This window comes from Leiobunum rupestre, chromosome 2, assembly GCF_980474605.1.
Source record: "Leiobunum rupestre chromosome 2, qqLeiRupe1.1.hap1, whole genome shotgun sequence".
NCBI lineage: Eukaryota > Metazoa > Arthropoda > Arachnida > Opiliones > Sclerosomatidae > Leiobunum > Leiobunum rupestre.
This window is the reverse complement of record NC_143385.1, coordinates 41,562,594-41,585,585: the sequence shown is the minus strand read 5'-3', so window position 1 is coordinate 41,585,585 and position 22,992 is coordinate 41,562,594. Positions and strand designations below refer to the sequence as shown.

At 32.0% G+C, this 22,992-nt stretch overlaps 1 protein-coding gene across 8 annotated transcripts in view; it reads right to left on the bottom strand.

Annotated features, from left to right (window-relative positions):
* The window catches only part of sick (sickie), a 363,513-nt gene that overhangs the window by 103,980 nt on the left and 236,541 nt on the right, over positions 1-22,992 (bottom strand). The window contains exon 1 of one of the 8 annotated variants that reach the window (XM_090165615.1): positions 16,428-17,028. The exons of the other annotated variants lie outside the window; for them this stretch is intronic. Coding sequence (XP_090021741.1) covers positions 16,428-16,476 — 49 coding nt within the window. The 5' untranslated portion in view covers positions 16,477-17,028. Of the gene's footprint in view, positions 1-16,427; positions 17,029-22,992 lie in introns of those variants that run through there. 8 annotated transcript variants of the gene reach the window in all.

Below are 22,992 nucleotides of genomic sequence, written 5' to 3'. Positions count from 1 at the left end.
GGGTTGTGGGGTCCCGCAAATTGGCCAGAAATCTCAGTTAAAATTTGTTAATGAAACCGAAAATGTAGTTCAGAAATAATCAGTACTGGCTAAAAACTTTTTTTTATTTTTTCAAAAACATTTTAGAATTTGTTTTTGCCATTTTCAAAAGGAAGACGACATTTTTCTCCAAACGCCGACGCCGACCGAAATTAAATCGGCGCTATGCTTTACTACCGTGGCCCTTGATCTCACAAATTTTAATTTAACGACGCCGGCGAGGACAGGATATTTAGAAATTGAGTGACGTATCATGTGTCCTTGAGAAACTAATACCAAGGTTTCCACAAAATTTTGAGATTCATATTCCCTTTATTTTCTCTTTAAAGAGATTTTCCCTGACTTTTTAAAGCCAAATTTTTATTTTATATTTGACTTTTATCAGAAGTTAATAAATTTTAGTGGTTTACCCCCATTTCGCCCAAAATAGTTCTCCCAATTCCAATTTATCCCAATCCCATTTCTCCCAATTCCCATTTTCCCAATCTCATTTCCCCCAATCCTATTCGTCCCAATCCTATTTGTCCCAAAATAGTTATCCCAAATCCCATTTGTCCCAAAATAGTTATCCCAAATCCCATTTGTCCCAAAATAGTTATCCCAAATCCCATTTGTCCCAAAATAGTTATCCCAAATCCCATTTGTCCCAAAATAGTTATCCCAAATCCCATTTGTCCCAAAATAGTTATCCCAAATCCCATTTGTCCCAAAATAGTTATCCCAAATCCCATTTGTCCCAAAATAGTTATCCCAAATCCCATTTGTCCCAAAATTACACTTGGTATAAACATGAATCTAAGTTTTATTTTAATATGCAAGTACATCAAATTTTACCCATATGAATATGGTAAACCTAACCTAACCTAACGCCAAGTCAATTCACATATGGGCCCCTTCCTATTTTATTAGACAATGTCGTCAAAAAATATAATGCCGTCAAAATGTTACGCTGTATTTTTTTCGACATATCGACTCGTACCGATGAGATCTAAAACCGCGCAATTACCATATATTTGGAAAATAATGATTGGGAGAAAGGGGAATCCATATTTTTGGGAATATTGATCGTTGGGAGAAATGGGAATCAATTTTTTTGGGAAACTTGATCGTTGGGGGGAATACATATTTTTGGGTTAAATAAACTCCGGTTCGGAGAAATGGAATTGGGACAAATGGGACACCATGTTTTTGGGAGAACTGATAACTTTGGGAGAAGTTAAAATTTGGTTAAATGGGAACATACCATTTTAGTGAACTTATATTTCAGTAAAAAGGTTATTGCAATGTTGAAAAAATTAGCCATTCTTTCAAGGAAATAAATGATAATCATAGAATTTGTCATAGATCTGGTCCAAAAAAGTGCCAAGATAAAATTTAATTCCTTGACTTTTCCCTGACTTTTTACAAATTCTAAAAATTCCCTGACTTACTACGTCCATTCTGAAATTCCCTGACTTTTTACAAATTCTAAAAATTCCCTGACTTATTAGGTCCATTCTGAAATTCCCGGACTTTTCCCTGTTTTCACTGACGTGTGGCAACCCTGTAATACAAAATCTTCGGCAGGGTTGCCACAAAATTTTCAGATTCAAATTCCCTGACTATTCCCTGTTTTCCCTGACCATTTTAAGAGATTTTCCCTGACTTATAAAGGGCAAAATTTTTCGTTTATATTTTACTTTTATTAAGAGTTAATAAATTTGGATGGACTTATATTTCAGTAAAAAGGTTATTGCAATGTTGAAAAAATTAGCCAAACATTCAAGGAAATAAATGATAATCGTGGAATTTGTCATACATCTAGAGTTAAATTACCTTCAAAAAGTGCCCAGATAAAATTAAATTTCCTGACTTTTCCCTGAATATTTACAAATTCTTAAAATTCCCTGACATTTCCCTGACTTTTTAGGCCCATTTTTAAATTCCCTGACTTTTCCCTGATTTCCCTGTTTTCCCTGACGTGTGGCAACCCTGTTCGGAATTTGAACTACTGGAGCCCCTCAAACCCCTGTATTTGGCCATGCGTTTTAGAAAACTCGGCGAGCGTAACGACGGCGTTTCATATCGATACACGCAAAAAGCAAAAGCAAAATAATAATAAATTTTAAAAGAGCGGAAAGAACGTTAAATAAATTTCCCAATTGGTCGTTGCACGCTCGAGTGGCAACCCTGGACGGTTCTCAATTGTTCGCATTACCAATTTTTATCGCGCAGACCGTCAATTGTATACTCCGGCCTTCCAACTGCTCGAAACGACATTTGTTATAATTCTTTGACTCAATAGAGATTTCAGATATTAATAAACGTTGAAATCAAAACACGTACTGGTATTTTAAACAATGGGGGTTGTTTGGTTGGAAGGAGGTCACGCATTGAAACAGAGCCGCTTAAATTCAATTATAGAGAACCAAAGAGAAACAAGACACGAAATCGAAGATAAACTTGGAATGATTACTGAAATCGCGATAGAACGACAACCGTCTGTTCCTGTTTTAAAACCCACGCGCAGATTTATAAATAGTTCACCGGGCTATTTTTAAATAGGTATCAGATGACATTATTTACTATTGTTTTTAATAAGGGTTGTCAATTGATTTTTTTAAAAAATCCTTAATTTAAATCATCAAATACAATGTACTTATGAAAATGTAGGAATTAAGGTTTCTAGCAATGTAAATTCAAAGCAACTCAAATAAATAGAATTTTTAATAAATAATAAATTTTATTTTTTAATTAATAATTCAATTTATTTTTTAATTAATAATTCAATTTGTTTTAATTAAGACTTAAAATTGTTTTAAATAATCATTAAATTAATTTTTAATTTCTAATTAAAATTAATTTTAATTAATAATTAATCATTAATGTTAATTAATAATTAAAATTAATTTCAATTAATAATTAATTTTTATTAATAACTAAATTTATTTTTAATTTATAATTAAATAGATATTTTCGATTTAAAAATAAATTTAAATGTGCCTATGTAGACAACGTCGCTGCCCCATGACAAAACCAAGTAAACGCATTTTTTTAATTCTAGTTTTTTATTTTGATTTACATTACTTCTTATGGTAATGTAAGTGGTACTTACTAGTATATCTTATCTACGATTTCTTTAGGAGTTGAAATATTTTAAAGTAGATGAACATTTTGCATTTATACTTTATAGTTATACTAACTCAAAAAATTTCAAAAATGGCGTTAACGTTTTACAAAGAAAAGTATATCAATTGATGTATTGTTAAAAAGGCATTTTAGCTCATGCGGTAAATGATAATTATATAATTTCAAAGCCTAAATAAACGGTACTGACGAGTCCCAAATAGGACGAAACCGGTCTACCGTTGGAATTTCTGGCTATTTAATTTAATTTTGCACTCGAAGATCTATTTGGTCCGAGTTTCGCGTCTTTTTGTTTGCTCGAAGACCTATCGGTACGAGCTATTAGTAAGTTTTTAAATTTCTTCAAATTTGTTTAGGGCTTAGCTTTATTATCCCTTTTAATTATGGACTAATCTACTTTTTCGCTAATTTAATCATATAATTTCAAAAGCTATTCTAATATTAAAATATTATAACCACAAAAATCTGTACACTTTTAAGTTAAAAAGCTTTTTTTGGTATATAACGGTTTTCACGAATTAACAAAGATTAAAGTTGTCAAGTTGATTTAACATTCTAGAAATCGTTATCTAAATATATTCTCGTCGCGAGTTCGGTTGTACATATGGGAGCCATTAAAAGGTTCTTCGATGATTGTTTTTTAAAGAGACAATTTCGCCGTTAACGAGGCTTGGCGAATCTTTAATTCGTCTAGAGCTAGGCTCGGTCGTGGTCAATTTAATTCGAAAAGGGCAAAACTTTGTTTTCCAAAGTTCCCCGCCATTTTTCGCCGAGGAAAACAATATTCCTAATTACCGTTGATGGCTGTTGCCGAGGCAAAGGGCGGAGGGAAGACAACTTCCAGGGGCTCAAATTACAGAAGCGTTTCTAGGCTCTTGGCCAGTGATGGGCATTTTCTGGATACCTTTTCTCAACTCACGCTCTACACAAGAACGGACATTCTCAGCTCACTAGCCTCTCGTGTTAGCCTGACATTCGTCTCGTACGCTCTTTGCAAGAGCGGTTTAGATCATGTCTCTCACGCTCTTCGAAGAGCGGTTCAGATCATGTCTCTCCCGCTGTTCTCAAGAGCGGCTCAGATCATGTCTCGTACGCTCTTACTCAGATCAAACGCGTTATACTGATAGCTCAATTTCGAAGTGGTGATTCTGCTCTGTCATTCACTCAATATCGAACCCAATTCTTAAGAATGTACAGTCGCATTAATTCTGTATTAAAATTTATATATATACCCGAAAAAAATAACGCTTAAGCTCTCTCACGCTCAGCTCAATTAAAAATTATACATTCCGCTCGATTCGTAAAACAGCACACCAAGCATAGAAAACTTAATAAGTTAATTAAAAAATTTAAATTTAATTAAGATCTTAAGTTTAGGTTCTCGCTTATGAGTAGTCTAACAAAGTCCTATCAGATGCGCTCTGCTCATCTCAATTATTTGAGAGTTCCTCCGATACGCTCTAAGATGAGCGGAACATGCCCATCCCTGCTTTTGGTGGATGTTTCAACATCCGCTAAAATCGATACGACAGCGGGAAGAGGGCGGTGAATACAGGTAGCCCTCGGCGGGGAGGTCAGACAGAGGTGCAGCTACACCGACCAGACCGCCGGACGCCAACGGCTAGCTAATATAACCCGTGGCTTTGCGGAAGCAGTTTATACGTTTAGGCAGAATACGAAATATAGGCGTCAAGCAGACGCGTAAACAAGACGACGATGACGTCACCAAATGATAAATTAAAAATACCATTTATTAATGACGTAAACGCCGCCATGTTTGTTTTTTTTTTGGTACTTTAATGTTAAGCGTTTATTTCCCGTTAAATATAATTTTTGTACAGTAAATGTTGAGCGTTAATTTCCCGTTAAATTGTTTTTACTGTAAATGTTAACCGTTAATTTTGTGTAAAAATATTTTTTGTACAATAAATTTTAAGCGTTAATTTTGCGTTAAAAATAAATTTTAGCAATGTAAATGTTAAGGCTTAATTTCGGGTTAAAAATTAATTTTGTAACGTAAGTTTAAGCGTTAATTTTGTAATAAAAATTCATTTTTGTAACGTAAATGTTAAACGTTAATCTACGTTAAAATTAATTTTTACTGTAAATTTTAGGCGTGAATTTCGCGTTAGAAAATATTTTTGTATTGTAAATAATAAGCATTAATTCCGTGTTAAATATTAACTAAATAAGTCTGCCTTACACGTAGACGTTCTCGATTTCTAAATCTCACGAATATGGAACTGCGAGGGACTGGTAACTTTATAATCGTCTCAAGCGCTGGCTGGAGCAAATCTAAATTGGATGAGCGTCTCTTAAGAAGACTCGGTTGGATCTAAGCACTTAATCCACAAATTGGCGAGCGCCCACTCATTAAGAGACTCCGAGCATGATTACGAAAAAGCGAGAGCAGCGCCCCTGGCGGTCGAATTAAAAAGTTCGGGCGAAAGTTTCCAAGCAGCGACGTCTGGCTTTCCAATTAAAAGTCCCATTAAATCATCTCGACTGACAACAAGTAGTTAAGTTTTATTTCTCTGTATTAACAAGAATGTTATCGTCGAATTTTCCCCCTTGGCACAAGAGGGGGGAAGTAAAAACGTCACGGGCGTGAGCTTCAGTGAGGTTTGTTAATTTTTGGACTTTTTAAATTGTTCGAAAAAGATTATTCGATTTAAATTGTATTTTTATTAAATTTAATTATTTTTTAATTTTATTATTTAAATTAATGATAATTTGAGCGCCACGGTAAAGTAAACTTAAATTTAATTTTATTAAACTGAATTATTATTTAAATTAATGATAATTTGAGTGCAACGGTAAAGTACACTTAAATTTAATTTTATTAAAATGAATTATTAATTAAATGAATGATAATTTGAGTGCAACGGTAAAGTAAACCTGACCGTCTTAAATCTTTTCTCTGATCAAATTTACTGTACAAGATAAATATCTTCTGCGAGTACTATTAGATTGGCTGATTTTAAATTTACTTTTTAAACTCATCAATTTCGTATTTATTTTGATTTCAATTTGTCAGTAGTGACTATAAACGAAGAAAAATGTAGTTCAGTTACATTTGGTAAGATGGTGTGCAAGCAACTGGAAATAAATTATCTAAGTTAACCAGTTTCACTGAATTTTTTTAAATAAAATTTCACTACTCCAAGTTTGATGAATATGTCCTTTTTATCATTTTCTAACAATACAGGTACATAGCTATAGCCCACTATCACCGTCCACAATGTTTAGATAAGCGATTTTTTTTTTGGCAAAAACCATTGTCCATGGTACATTAACCTGGCTAGCTCTACGCTAAACCACCAAAAAATACCCACTGAAAAATGTATTTAACCACCAAGTAATGCCGATAGTGAAAAAAGAGAGGAAATCTATTTTGGGACGATTAAGCGGGACACGCGAAGAAGGGATATATAAAAAAAGGTGAAGCGGGACCCGCGAAGGAGACAGAAAAAGTTAATCCTGTCGTATAAAAAGTACAAGTTTGCATGCTCTAAATTATAGATAAGAAACGGACGAAAAAACTTTCTTTGGGAGCAGAATTTTAATGTCAACCTCGCTCTGTGTTTGATAAAGCTATAATTCGGGGAACGCTTGACGGATTTCGCGATAGGAAAACGAAACAGCGTCCCAGGTCCGTCAACCGTGATTAATTCCGCGCCTGGGAACGGAAATTAATTAGGTCAAGATCGAGGACGAAATTCGCGGTTTTAATTTTAAATTCCTCAAATGTTTCCAGGATTGAAAGGAAATTTTGTAGAAGCGTGTAAATAATCGAAATTATTCCGTATCGTTTTCAGCTTGGTTTAGATAAGGAAATTAAGATTTTTTTAACAAGGGAAATAAAAACTAGAGTGTCAAATTGTAGGTTGATTTAATTAAGGAAAAGTATCCGAAAACGGATACATAATGGACAATTGGTTTTAAAGGAATTGAAGTTCATAATTTATAGAGTTGTCTATAAATATTTTTACAGAAAACCATTCGAAATTTCTAGTCTTTTGAATATTCTATAAGTTAAGTTAGAAGAAACCACCTATGGACTGTGAGAAGGATGATAAAATACGCGAAAAAGTAGATTAGTTCATAATTAAATATTAATTAAATTAAATTAAATTAAACTAAATATTAATATTCTATAGATTAATGACTTTACAAAAATTTCCAAGGAAATTTTTTAAATTATATTTGGAATTATATTGGAAAATTAACCTTAATTCTATATAATTTAGAAATTCCTATAGGATAACAATTACAATTATATATCATTTCTTTAGAACTGTAATTAAAATGTACAGTCAAAATAATTTTTTAAGGTACATGAAGGTCTACTTAACCCCCGAGTTTAGAAATAAATACCATTTCATCTAGTCTTTTAACAACTTTTTGATTCTGGAAATTTTTAAATTTATGTAACTGATTTCGTATTCATTAAAATAAATTGTAAAATAAAATTGTCGCTGACCGAAGAGCACCACGGGTAATGGGGGATCGTCGCAGGTCGCCACTTCTCGGCGGGGGTCCCAATAAAATATTCGGGTAATTTTTTACGTAAAAGACAAACCGTAAAATCATCCTTCGTTGCAACTTTCTAAACGGCGATTATAAAGATGGCGTCATCGAGTCCTGTTTTTCAAAAACTATGAAGTAGTTTGGATATATTCAGAGTTTTGAAAAATTAGAATTAATTGATTAGAACCGGATTTTATTGCCTATTTCTGTACAAATTGATTAATAATTTTAGTGAAAAGATAATGTTAACTAAAAATTAAATTAATCTTAATTTTATTTAAAATCTAAATTTAATTCCGTGTGATTCAAATTGACATTGCTATAAATATTCGTAAAAACATTGAGGTTTAAGTAATTTAAATTAATGATTAATTAAATCAAATTTAATAATAATAATCAGCTAGGCTAATACCCAAGGCACCACCTTAGGCCTAAGTCATCGAGCGACTTTTAAAGCCTTAATTCAGGTGGCCGGGTTACAATGCGTAGGAGGGTGGTGGCAAGCCCTGCATGCCACGCGTTCGAGCCAACAGCTCCCTACACTCACTATTACCGTTAACCTCAACAAGTTTTTGGGGAAGGGGAAACCGAAGATCTCGGGGGAAAACCCCTTTAACCAGTGGGGAGAGAACTTACTAACTCTACGCAAGAGGAGTTGTTCCGAGTGTTCACCCAGTGCCACAAGCTGGGATCGAACCCGGCTCCTCCTGCTGCGAGGCGAAAGTGCTAACCACTCCGCCACCCCCAAAGATAGTAATTTTCAGATACCTGAAGATAATCAGTTAGTCAAATGAAAATCTGATCGCAAATTGTACCTGATTTATTATCCCAAGTTCACTATTACGTTTAGCAAATCAAAATAAACAGTAATTAAAATTTTTAAAATAATTTAATCGGCGGATGTGTAAAAATTAATTACTGTGAGTCGGCTGAAACGCAATGACAAGGAATTCAGATTATTTTCGGGTTTACCTAGTTTTTAATTTTGAGCCATATCAGGGCCCCGACTCGAATCTTCAATTTTTTATAGGAAAAATAGGATTATATTTATAAAATTATAGGACTTTAAAAGACTTTTTTCAAATTATAGGATTATATTTCTAAAAATATAGGACTTTAAAGGACTTTTTTTTCAATTATACGATTACATTTCTATAAATATAGGGCTATAAAGGACTTTTTTTTTTCAAATTATAGGATTATATTTCTAAAAATATAGGACTATAAAGGACTTTTTTTTAAATTATAGGATTATATTTCTAAAAATATTGCCCTTTAAAAAACATTTTTTTTTAAATTATAGGATTTTATAAGACTTTTTGGAGATTTTGCTAAAAATGTCGGATGTTATAGGACATTTTAGAAATTATTAATTATTATCAACTGATCTGATAATATCTGCACGTAAATATCGATAACCTGATATCTGATTCATCACAATTATTATCTCGATGCAACTGGTATCTGAGAATTGTTTAGAAGCACAAAAAGTGAATTTTTAAAATTATTCAATTTCTGGAAACAAATTTATTTTTTTTTATACATCCCTTTCCCGTGCTAAGCGGCAGATCAAAAGAATCCATTAAATACCCATTTAACTTAGTGGGAGGTCCTGAACGTAATTTCGAAGGTAATGAGCAATTTTCCGATGCGAGTATTTCTTACCACGAAAGAAACCGTTTTTTGAAAACGTTTTCAAAATTTATTTAATTTTAAATTTACTTTTTTAATTCGATTATATTTTGGCCGTTAGGTGGAAAATTAATATAGTTTCAATGCTCAATCTTTCAGGTTCAAATATCGATGCTATTTTTGTGATTATAACTGACCATTTCTAGATATTTTACACCACGAATTTTAAAAGTAATATATTAATACGGTGACCGGGTTCGTACGAAATTTCCGGAATTAAATTCCCTGACATTTCCAGGTTTTCCCTGACCAAATTGCCAAAATTTCCCTGACAGTTCCAGGATTTTCTTGACCAAATTGCCAAAGTTTCCCTGACCATTTTTGTAGAATAAATGAATGGTTTGAGGTAAAAATCTTGGAAAATATTTTCTTTCAAAAATTTATTTGCCCGATTTTTTTTGTGACCATTTTCAAATTCCTTGACTTTTCCCTGACATTTTGGAAATTGGAAACCTTTTCAAATTCCCTGACTTTTCCCTGACCTTTTGGAAACCTTTTCAAATTCCCTAACTTTTCCAGGATTTCCTGGTCGTGTACGAACCCTGGGTGATTACCTTAAGAATTCTCGAGCTAAAATTTCAGTCCCTTACTTTTTAGGCCTATTTTCTTATACACTGAGAAATCTACGATAAAATAAAAAAAAATTGTCGGGTGAATACCAGACACTACATTTTCGACGGGATACCGAAGTTACGAAGTAGCAACGATCGACAGTAACGCTTACATAAATCGTGACTAAGACTAAAAATACAAAAAAAACTCCTAAAAAAATATGTTCGTTCTTATGTAAATTTAATCTATCTACGCAACGCAACGTCGGAGTCCCGGATGACGGTTAGAAATTCAAATCGGGAATGAACGGCATTCTCAGATATAAGCATCTTCCAGGTATTCGCGGCGCCGCTTTCGGAACAAATTATTCCACGTCGGAATATGGAAATCCAAGTTCGCGTAACTGCTTCCATAATGTCTAATTGCTTTGCCGCCGGTTATTTACATTGAAATTGAACATATTTGCGTGGGACCCGATTGCGTAATGTTAGCGCCGGTGGATTTGAATGGAAAGTATTTGATCACATTGCTTTCACGGGGATCATATATTCAGCAAACTAATTTCGGGGATTTGCCAATAAACTTGATTTTTCTGATTTTTTCAAAGAAATTTCTTCATTAAAAAAATTAATTGGATTTTTTTAAAATACATAAGACTTGTATAAAATAATTTGTGGATTATTAAAAAAAATTTAATTTTTCAAAAATACGCGCCGGGTTTTGTGGTTTTTATCTTGGATTTTGTTAATTTTGTGGATTTTTCTAAAATCCAATGATCTGTATTTTTCTTATATTTTGTAGATTTTACTAAAATCTAATGATCTGTATTTTTCTTATATTTTGGAGATTTTTCTCAAATCCAATGATCTGTATTTTTCTTATATTTTGTAGATTTTTCTAAAATCCAATGATCCGTATTTTTCTTATATTTTGGAGATTTTTCTAAAATCCAATGATCCGTATTTTTCTTATATTTTGTAGATTTTTCTAAAATCAAATGATCCGTATTTTTCTTATATTTTGTAGATTTTTCTAAAATCCAATGATCTGTATTTTTCTTATATTTTGTAGATTTTTCTAAAATCCAATGATCTTTATTTTTCTTATATTTTGTAGAATTTTCTAAAATCTAATGATCTGTATTTTTCTTATATTTTGGAGATTTTTCTCAAATCCAGTGATCTGTATTTTTCTTATATTTTGTAGATTTTTCTAAAATCTAATGATCTGTATTTTTCTTACATTTTGTAGATTTTTCTAAAATCCAATGATCTGTATTTTTCTTATATTTTGTAGATTTTTCTAAAATCCAATGATCTTTATTTTTCTTATATTTTGTAGAATTTTCTAAAATCTAATGATCTGTATTTTTCTTATATTTTGTAGATTTTTCTCAAATCCAATGATCTGTATTTTTCTTATATTTTGGAGATTTTTCTAAAATCTAATGATATGTATTTTTCTTATATTTTGTAGAATTTTCTAAAAACTAATGATCTGTATTTTTCTTATATTTTGGAGATTTTTCTCAAATCCAATGATCTGTATTTTTCTTATATTTTGGAGATTTTTCTAAAATCTAATGATATGTATTTTTCTTATATTTTGTAGAATTTTCTAAAAACTAATGATCTGTATTTTTCTTATATTTTGGAGCAGGGTTGGCAAGTTTTAAACAAAAGGTTTAAAACAAGTGTTTAAAACACGTTTAAAACAATTATTTTAAACAAACACCAATTTGTTTTAAACGTTTTAAACTATCTGTTTTAAACATGTTTTTTATAAGGTAAATTTTCATTGTTTTTTGTAAGATTTTCGTTATTCAATATGAGGGAAAAGGTAGAAAAAACCATTCCAAGGCTCTAAGAAAGGTAAATTGTATTTATAACGGTAGTTTGATTTAAAGATTCTCTGAAAAGAGCGACTGAAAAGGCTCGATATGATTTCATAAATTTCATACCAGTGCAAAAATCCTACGAGCGCATTGAATTTTGTCTTTTTGTTTAAATAGAATTTATATAGCTGCCAATATACATCTATTTGGGACACTACCTATGCACGAGATAAAAGTAGGGTTGCTGTTTAGTCGGGTTGTGCCGGGTTTTAAGTAACAAGAAACACGGCCGGTCTGGACAGATCGGGCTAAAACCGACTAGGCGGCACTCCAAGATAAAAATCAAGGGATTTCGGTCCCCTTTCTCGATTTTTTAGAAATTTTATGACGTGATGGAAGTTTTAAGATTATAGAGGTACCTAAAATCTTATTTTATGTAACATTGTTTATTTGTGATGATTTATGACTGCAGACGTGCACATTTCAATAAACCAAAACTAAAAACAATATGTGGATATTTTCCCTTTTCTTAGTTCTATGCGACCAAAAATTTCAGGATGATAACTATATTAAAAACCCTACTACGGGTTAGGTAGTATTTGCATGGGGCATCGAAAACCCTAAGGCCGTCAATGGTTGGTCAACAACGCTTAGCGAAATTCTTGGCTCGTTTAAATAAGCGTGTACTCATTGGTTCTTCTCAATGTGAGTTTATTTATAATACCATAAGTGGCATAATTACCCTAAGTGTGCCAATAGGAGCCTTTCCCACAGAAAATCTTCAATTTGAGCTTGTTCTAAACAGACCAAAGAACCGTAGGACTCGCGAATTCCGTTCAAGTACTCTTTATGGTATATTTAATGCTCGCGCCGCAGACGCCGCTTCGCAAACACATTACGTAAATTTCGTCACTGGAAAAATGACGTCATTTACGTCAATTTCGTTAAACAAGGTATCATGGAAAAATTCATCTTATTGACACACTTAGGGTAATTATGCCACTTATGACAATACGTTTAATGATACGTAATATTTCTTTAAATGAGTTTACTCGTGATTCATAAGTATAATGATTAGTTTAAAACGTGTTTTAAACATAGTTTTTTATTGTTTATTATGTGTTTTTTATTGTTCGCTTTAAAAACAGTTTAAAACAATGAATCTTGTTTAAAACAATAAAAAACATTGTTTTTGTTCTTTTTAAAAAAAACAAGGATTTTGCCAACCCTGTTTTGGAGATTTTTCTCAAATCCAATGATCTGTATTTTTCTTGGTTTTGTGGATTTTTGACAATTTTACGGTTTCTTCGCCGTTTTTACGGATTTTATGAATATATTACGAATTTTGTGAATTTGCTAAAAATCTCTTGGATTTTTTATTAAAATAAAATTATTGCGTAATTTTTAGTGGATTTTTCGGTATGTCAGACCCCTCGCAGGTTTCTCATGGACTCATCCTAGTCCTATTTAAATTGACTCCGTGTATTAGAGATTACGGATGGCAAGCCATACGAGAAATTACTCGAATGAAAATCGTTGTCCCTGTTTCAAGGACTAAACGCAATCAAATATTTTGAAATAAGGAAACAACGGAATATAAATTCCAACATAATTTTAATCTTTAATTTAATAAATAAAGTGCACGTACACGTTTGCAAAGGAAGATTATTTTGTTTATAGAATTTCTTATGGGACCTCTAATAAAAATAGAGTTCATAGAATTTCTCATAGGACCTCTAATATAAATAGAGTTCATAGAATTTCTAATAAGATTTATCTATCATAGAATTTCTAATAAGATTTATCTAATATAAAATTTAGCTTTATAGAATTTCTAATAAGATGAATCTAATATAAATAGCAGTTCATAGAATTTCTAATGAGATCAATGTAATATAAATTTCAAACTTCAGAATTTCCAATAAGCTTTCTCTAATATATCAGTTTATAGCTTTTCAATAAGAAATACTCAGCTAGGCTAATACCCAAAGCACCACCTTAGGCCTAAGTCATCATGCGACTTTTGAAGCCCTTAATTCAGGTGGCCGGGTTACAATGCGTAGGAGGGTGGTGGCAAGTCCTGCATGCCACGAGATCGAGCCAACAGCTCCCTACACTAACTATTACCGTTAACCCCTACAAGTTTTTATAATAAGCCTTATCTAATATAAATATCAATTTATAGATTTTCAAATAAGCCTTCTCTAATATAAATATCATTTTATAGCTTTACAAATAAGCCTTCTCTAATACAAATATCAGTTTATAGATTTTCAAATAAGCCTTCTCTAATATAAATATCAGTTTATAGCTTTACAAATAAGCCTTCTCTAATATAAATATCAGTTTATAGATTTTCAAATAAGCTTTCTCTACTGTAAATATCAGTTTATAGATTAGCCAATAAGCCTTGTCTACTGTAAATATCAGTTTATAGCTTTTCAAGTAAGCCTTCTCTAATATAAATATCAGTTTATAGATTAGCCAATAAGCCTTGTCTACTGTAAATATCAGTTTATAGCTTTTCAAGTAAGCCTTCTCTAATATAAATATCAGTTTATAGATTAGCCAATAAGCCTTCTCTAATATAAATATCAGTTTATAGATTAGCCAATAAGCCTTCTCTAATATAAATATCAGTTTATAGATAAGCCAATAAGCCTTCTCTACTGTAAATATCAGTTTTTGGTTTTCAAGTAAGCCTTCTCTAATATAAATATCAGTTTATAGATTAGCCAATAAGCCTTGTCTACTGTAAATATCAGTTTATAGATTAGCCAATAAGCCTTGTCTACTGTAAATATCAGTTTATAGCTTTTCAAGTAAGCCTTCTCTAATATAAATATCAGTTTATAGATTAGCCAATAAGCCTTCTCTAATATAAATATCAGTTTATAGATTAGCCAATAAGCCTTCTCTACTGTAAATATCAGTTTATAACTTTTCAAGTATGCCTTCTCTAATATAAATATCTAAGGAGATCAATCAATGTTCATAGAATTTCTAATGAGATCAATGTAATATATATTTCAAACTTCATAGAATTTCCAATAAGCTTTCTCTAATATATCAGTTTATAGCTTTTCAATAAGCCTTATCTAATATAAATATCAGTTTATAGATTAGCCAATAAGCCTTCTCTACTGTAAATACCACTTTCTATAATTTATAATAAGCCTATCAGGGTTTTGAAGTGGTATTTAACAGGTGGTAAATAATGTTATGGTATAAAATGGAAAAAGTGGTGAATAATGGTAGATTATGATAAGTAATATATTTTCATAAATGATTTACAGTATTTAATGCCCATATTTAAAATTCGAAAAAGTGAATCGAATGCAATCACTGTATACTGATTTGTCATATAGTAATAATCAGCTAGGTAAGGCACCAACTATTAGGCCAAGTCAACCAGGAGTGTTGCGGCAAGCGCGCTAACAGCCGTTAAGCTCAGCCAGTTTTATGGCTTAAGACTTAAAACTTTAAGTAGTAAATAGGGCGTTGACTTTAAGCTTTGGGACGCGAGGCTCAAATGTTTTTTGAAATGGAAAGTGAAATTACACGTTTCAGGCTTTGAAAGGGAAATAGATTTTGCATTTCGTTTGAACGTGCCTTTCGGCCGATTTCAACTGCCCCGAAAGCAGACTTGGAAATAGCCACAACAAACCTGTACCAGAGATTCACATTATTTGGCTTCAAAGAGGTCAAGGGTCAACTCGATTCACGAAACCATTGGGGTCAAACAAACACAAATATGTTGGAAAATTTAAAAGTTTGCATTACAGGTTATTATTGTTAAATTTTAAAGTTAAATTAAGACGACGTTTAATTAAATTAAAGTAACTTTTCCATTTTAAAACAACATTTTTTCGCTTCTTTCAAAAACATAAATTAGAAATTAAACTAAATTTTAATATAATTGATACTCATTTAATTTTGTTTGAATTTGCATAGCTTTATTTTTTTTTCATTCGTAACAAAATTTAACCCTAAATAATTATTAATTTTCAACTATTTTACCTTAGAACTGCGATTTAAAAGCGAAACAATTATTTCGTTAGCTATTTCATTTTCAATATGCGTTTTCAAAAGCTAAGCAATTAAGTATTTTTCCACTATTTCGTTTTAAATATGATTTAAAAGCTAAGCAATTAAGTATTGTTCAATTATTTCATTTTAAATATGCGATTTAAAAGCTAAACAATTATTTATGAACTATTTCCCTTTAAATGTGTGATTTAAAATTGAAATGACCTTAAAGTATAAAACAATTTTACTGGCCCGTCTTTAGAAAATGATAAAAGCTGATCCATCTTATTTCGTACAGCACCATCATTAAAATACCAACGTAGTCGGTAACTGCCTATTTTAAATTGATATTAAAACACCTCAACCTTTCTTTAATAGGGTCCATCTTCTCGACGTCAACCCGCTAAGTTAAATATTTACGTAATACTGTCTGACAGTTGACTATGATTAATGATCGTACAACGCCGATTTTGCCAAAGCCGCACTTTTCCAACTAAGGACACGTAAGCTTAAAGTAGTCAATGTTTACGACCCCATATTTGAAATGCCAGCTGCGATATTTATGGCAAAATAAACAGCGAAGAAATTTAAATAAAACTATCGAAAATAAATAAATAATACGTACTGTTCTTAGCTCGCACCCGCCCTTTCATTTTGGGACTAGTCACGACCATTGTAAATCCAACAAAACCGAATTTGAATGATATTAACACTTATCAGACAATTTAACCGTTACGCGGCAGAGGTATAGATCTTTATCATGGCGTAACGACTAACGAACTTCTGTCGCCGATACAAATCACAATCAATTTTTTGTTATTTCGTTATCTAAGTCCTCCAGCAATATTACGCCATACCGACTCGACAGCTACCCTCGAAGCATCCAACATCGATAGAAAAACAGACGCGAAAGTAGTAGTCACTAGTCAGTCAAAATCGCGTTCAACATGACGTCGACTAAACGCGTAGGTGGAGAAGGTAGGCATACACCTTCACCTGGCTCCCGAAAAACGCGACATAAACACGTACAACCCTCGTCTAGGTATGCAGTTACGGTTATATCTCTCTCTCCCGGCGTGTATCGGGCGTGCGGAGCCAGTCAGCCGAACGGTAATGACATTATAACGATCCGACGCGAGTACGGTTGCGGGAAATTAACGCCGAGACGCAAAAAAGCGAACGGATTACTTTCTGGGTCTAGGTCCGAGAAAAGGGATAATACGACTCGCGCGTGCTACTTTACTCGAAATGCACGCTTGAATAGGCAACGAAAATTGACTGCCTCTTTTTGCGTCATTCGAAAAATAAAAGGAGTCAGTATTACGGGCACGTGACTAAGAATCTCTTCCTCTTAACGATTTCCCGCGCTTTTTCTCCACCCCACCCCACCCCCCCCCCCTCGGCACTAATAGCGCACGAGCTACGATCGACAGCATCGGTTTCCCGGAATTCTGACGAGGCTTAAGGAAATAGCAATAAGTGATTCCGAAATATAATGTCGACAAATACATGTATAAAAAGAGTTAATATATTAGTAGATCGTGACTCGCGCGCACGTTGAAAATGAAAAAAACCGAGCGTGCGCTCAAACTACTTAAGCCAATCGCCAGAAAGTAACCAAATCATGTGACCGCCGATCTTTTTCGGAATATTATTGTTGATGAGCGTTCTCCACAAATGTCATACGGGTTGCCAGCCCACTCGATTATTATCGCTTTTTGCGATAATTTGACCGATAAATTAATAATTACTCAACATTTGCAATAATATCGTTATTATGGAAATTATTTTTTTAAAAGGATTTTTTTAATAATTCTAACAAGACAACGATATTTTACTGATGCTGTCAATTAGCTAGGCTAATATCCAAGGGACCCAGACATCTATCGACTTTTATTGCCTTTAAGTCTAAACAGGTGGCCTTATTATTGTTGATGAGCGTTCTTCACATATGCCTTACGGGTTGCCAGCCCGCGCGATTATTATCATTGGGTACGATAATTTGACCGTTTGTACGACATTTTAAACTCAAAATAATTACTACAAAATTTGCAATATTACCGTTAATATGGAAATTGGTTTTTTAAACAAGAATATTTTTAAATTCTGACAAGAAAACTATCATTTTCTGTTGCTGGTAATAAACAGCTAGGCTAATACCCAAGGCGAGATTTAATGCCTTTAAACTGGGTTACAAAGTGTAGGAGGGTGGTGGCAAGCCTTTCATGTCACAGCTCGCTACACTAACTATTACTGTTAACCTCCACATTTTTTTATGGAAAGGGGAAACCCCTTTAACTCGCAAACACAACGCAACGCTAGTCGATCACTGTGTTATCACTTCGGTGCTAATGTTTATCTATACTCGTATGAGTAGAGTCAGTTCCAGGGAATTGGTTTGTTAAAATAAGCAGGCCAAGAAGGGAAATATCCCGCCGGTAGGTGTCGCGTTGGAAACAGGAAACAGAATGATTCGCCTGTTGTTTTGTTCAAAGATGGAGGACGGTGGTTCGTGTAGGAGTGAGGCGACGGGTGATGTACTCTCTTTGAGAAGGCGTCAATTTCGTCTCTTTGAAAAGTAGGACGACGCGTTGATGTCTATGTTTATTTTCTTGTGTTTTTCTCCACTTTATTTTAGGCTGAAGCGTTTTATTTTCAAGTAGAAGTACACGACGCGTTTTTTTAAGAGTGGGGAAAATATTTCGAAATATGTTTTGGCCATTACGCCTTTGATTTTGTACTCTGTAATCAAGCCCATTTCGTCACAATTCACTGCACTTTAGAAATCTAAGAACGAATAACGAAAGAATAAATTCACCTTACACGCGATTTGATTCATTTGTTTATTTATACGGGGTTCCCAGCCAAAAGTTCTCAAAAATATATAGGAATTATAGGATAAAAATTTCCAAATTAAAAAATAATAACAGGATAAAAATTTCAAAATTAATGAATAATAATAGATTAAAAATTTCCAATTTAATGAATAACAGGGTTCGTACAAAATTTCCGGAATAAAATTCCCTGACATTTCCAGGTTTTCCCTGACTAAATTGCCAAATTTCCCTGACCATTTTTGTAGAATAAATTTATGTTTTGAGGTAAAATCTTGAAAAATGTTAATTATGTATTTTTAAGACATTTTTCAAAAATTTATTTTCCCGATTTATTTTTGGGGTAATTTTAAAATTCCCTTACTATTTCGGACCATTTTAAATTTCCCTGACTATTCCCTGACCATTGCGAATCATTTTCAAATTCCCTGACTTTTCCCTGACCTTTTGGAAACATTTTCAGATTCCCTGACTTTTCCAGGTTTTCCAGGTATTCCAGGTCGTGTACTAACCCAGAATAATAATAGATTAAAAATTTCCAATTTAATGAATAATAATAATAGGATAAAAATTTAAAAAAATTATAGAATAATTAAATGATAAAAATTTTAGGACAATAAAAGATTGAAAATTTTCAAATTAAAGAATAATAAAAGCGTAAAAATTTCAAAATTATAGGATAATTAAATGATTAAAATTTCAAAATTATAGGATATAATACGATAAAAAATTCAAAATTATAGGATAGTAATACGATAAAAAAAATTCAAAATTATAGGATAATAATAGATAAAAAATTTAAAAATTATAGGATAATTACATGATAAAAATTTCCAAAATTATGGGATAAAAATAATTCAAAATATTTTCGAATCAACTCCTTCGTGATTTCAATTCTCACTAGAATAATTGCTTTACGAGAAAAATGACAAATTAACTGTACGCAGTGAGGTATTTAGCAGAATCTTTTATTAACGCTAAGCTACGATAAAAGTGAATCAATAGCACATTTAGCGTTGAAAACTCTAAATTTGTTGATAATCATCTACATATTGTTGATAATCATCTACATATTGTTGATAATCATCTACATATTGTTGATAATCATCTACATATTGTTGATAATCATCTACATATTGTTGATAATCATCTACATATTGTTGATAATCATCTAAATATTGTTGATAATCATCTACATATTGTTGATAATCATCTACATATTGTTGATAATCATCTACATATTGTTGATAATCATCTACATATTATTGATAATCATCTACATATTGTTGATAATCATCTACATATTGTTGATAATCATCTACATGTTTTCGATAACCTGCAAGATATTATGAAAACTAACCCTTTAATACTTTAATATTTTCTACAAAGTTAAAAAAAAACATTTTTGTAGAAGTCATTAAATTTTAAAATAGTTGGGAAATGAAAGATAAGTGTTAGAAATTTAATACAATCGCCCTTTAATTCAACTATTTCTTGCATTTGATATTTAAATTTATTTCGAAACGAAAGTGTAAATTTTAAATATAATTAGTTCGGTTCTACAATTTTAAGACAACTACAACAGCGTCACACGGTTTTATCAAATAAATCGTCACATAGTCCCATTTCCGACAAAGGATATTGCTAAATTTATAAAGAAATTCTAGACTTTCTGATATTTTCTTGAGAACGACATTAAAATTAGCATTATCTGGTAAAATATTTGTTGCACTTTTTTAAATGCAGATGTGGTGTGACTGAGTTATCAATAGCGTGTTCTCTGTTTTAAAATATTCGAATGAATCTGTTTCTCTAAAATAAAATATGCTAGAAAAACGCTAATAGTTGGACAATTGCCAAAATCCCTTACAACATATTTCGACCATACTCACTATGGGATTTAGTATTCGTGACCGAAAACTATCATTTAGCCCTATTTGGTTCGCCATTGAAAGCTAGATAGGTAGCGGCTAAATTAGTTTTTCCTCATCGTTATTCGTAAATTTGACTTGATAAATAATGATACTTGCATTTAATTATAATTTTAGCATCTTTTACTTATATTTGGATAAGCTTATTTAAGAAAAATATCTTTAATTTGTCTGTAGCAGACGCTAGATCATAGGTGCTACCTCGGAGAAGCTAGCACCGTTATTATTTTGGTACATATAATTAATTAATATAATCAATTATAAAATAAATGCCAATGCCAATAGTGCAAAACGCTTTCATTGTCAAACAAAAGTGTGTTATTCCGACTGTTTCAACATGCCGCAGTGGCCGGAACCGAAGCGAGGAAAAAAACAGAGGAAAAACTAAAGGCGCGACTTCTATAGAGGTGAGGGCGCCATCTAGCGACTAACAAATACAAATGAAAGAAATATAGATTAAAATATAAATTTAAATTTCTCAGACAATTTCGGAATATAAATATATTTCAATAATTTATTAATACAATAATTAAATAGTAACTGCTCTAGGTTAGTTGATTATTTTACGTACAGATGTCGCCTGTAGACTGTCATTGATTTTTTTTTTATAGTTCCGTACGGTTGCGTTCGTATTTTGAATTAGGTGACTTTAGTAAAGTAGAATTTCCACGTTTTAAATATTTATTTTAAGGAATTGAATACCAATTATCTATACTAGAGAACATATTCAACTATGTAAGGGTTTTGTACAAGTTATAATCGCAAATATGCTTTTATAAACTTCCGTTAAGGTCGGTTAAAATTATTAATTCTAATATCATACTAAATATAACTATAACTATTAAATATAATATTAAATAAAATGTACTATTAAATACAATATTAAAATAAAATGTACTATTAAATATAATATTAAATAAAATAAAATAATAAATAATGTACTATAAAATAAAATATACTATTAAATATAATATTAAATAAAATATTAAATAAAATAAAATAAAATAGAATATAATATAATATATAATATAATATTAAATCAAATATAATATAATATAATATAATATAATATAATAATATAATATTAAATATAATATAATATAATATTAAATATAATATTAAATATAATATTAAATATAATATTAAATATAATATAATATAATATTAAATATAATATAATATACTATTAAATATAGTCATTCTCCCTATGTATACTATAAATTCTTGGCTATAGCAGCAAAGCGGGCACTTCGATGGTACATTTAACACGAAGAGAGTTCCTAGCACAGACCGGATGTGACATCCCATTAGGCGGAAAGCCCGAGCAGAGAATAACGGCTCTAGTGTACTCCGGTAGAATGGCAGTCCTGTAATCCTATTCCGTGGAAAATGGTTCCGATGGCCGGCCCATTTCCCCGTCGACCATCAAATTCCGAGGAAAGACATTAACAGGGAGAGGAGAGGTGTTTCGCCATGCAAAATTGACGAAATATTTCGCCTACGGAGAGATAATTCCCTGAAAGTGATTAGGTCAGTCGGCAGCACTGTAATTGCAAGCTTCTACAACCGGGGAGGGGGAATAATCAGGGGCAGTTAGTGGAATAAAGAAAAATTGCATTTCAAAGCTTAAAGGGAATATAACCTCAGGTATTTGGTGTGGAACACCAACGTTTGCAACTCTGGCCGCTCTTGCCTTTGGCTTTAGAAATGTTTGGCGCCTCTGTACAAGGAAATTGGTTAAATTGAAGGGGTCTTCCACAAAGATTGCTTTGCAGGTTATATTCCCTTAAAAAAGGTAATTGGAAATAAATTTTTAAGAAGTTAATTGTAAATATGTCTTAGTTAAAATTAATTATTCCAAAAAAAATAACAGACTATTTCTAATGGTAATCGGAATCTGACCATTCATATGCATATATATTGGGCCTTAAGTAGCCCAAATCTGAAATTTCGGTGTTAAAGGCCTAAGTTTTCTTCTGCCTGTCACCCTTTAAATTTACTTTCCTCCCAAACAAATACCCTAGTGGTAGGCCAACGTGTTCTGCTGTTGGCCTACCACCAGGGTATTTGTTTGGAAGGAAAGTAAATTTAAAGGGCGACAGACAGAAGAAAATCTAGGCCTTTAAAATATTTTTTTATTATTATTTTACCATTTTCTGTGGTAGAAAAATTTATGGGTCACTAAATTAACTTTCATCCAGGCCGGAATTTTCGCCTATTTTCCACTTTATTGTCGACCTGGAATTTTCCACCTAGGAACCCTGATCAGGGGAAATACACTTATAGTTAAAGGTGGGGGGAAATGCTGACCAACTCAGGGAAATGTAAATTTATATGAAAGACCAATAAGAAACTGCTGTTACGTTACTCCTCGTCTGAAACGCAGATGATTTTAAACAGAAAACACGAAACTACGCAAAGACCG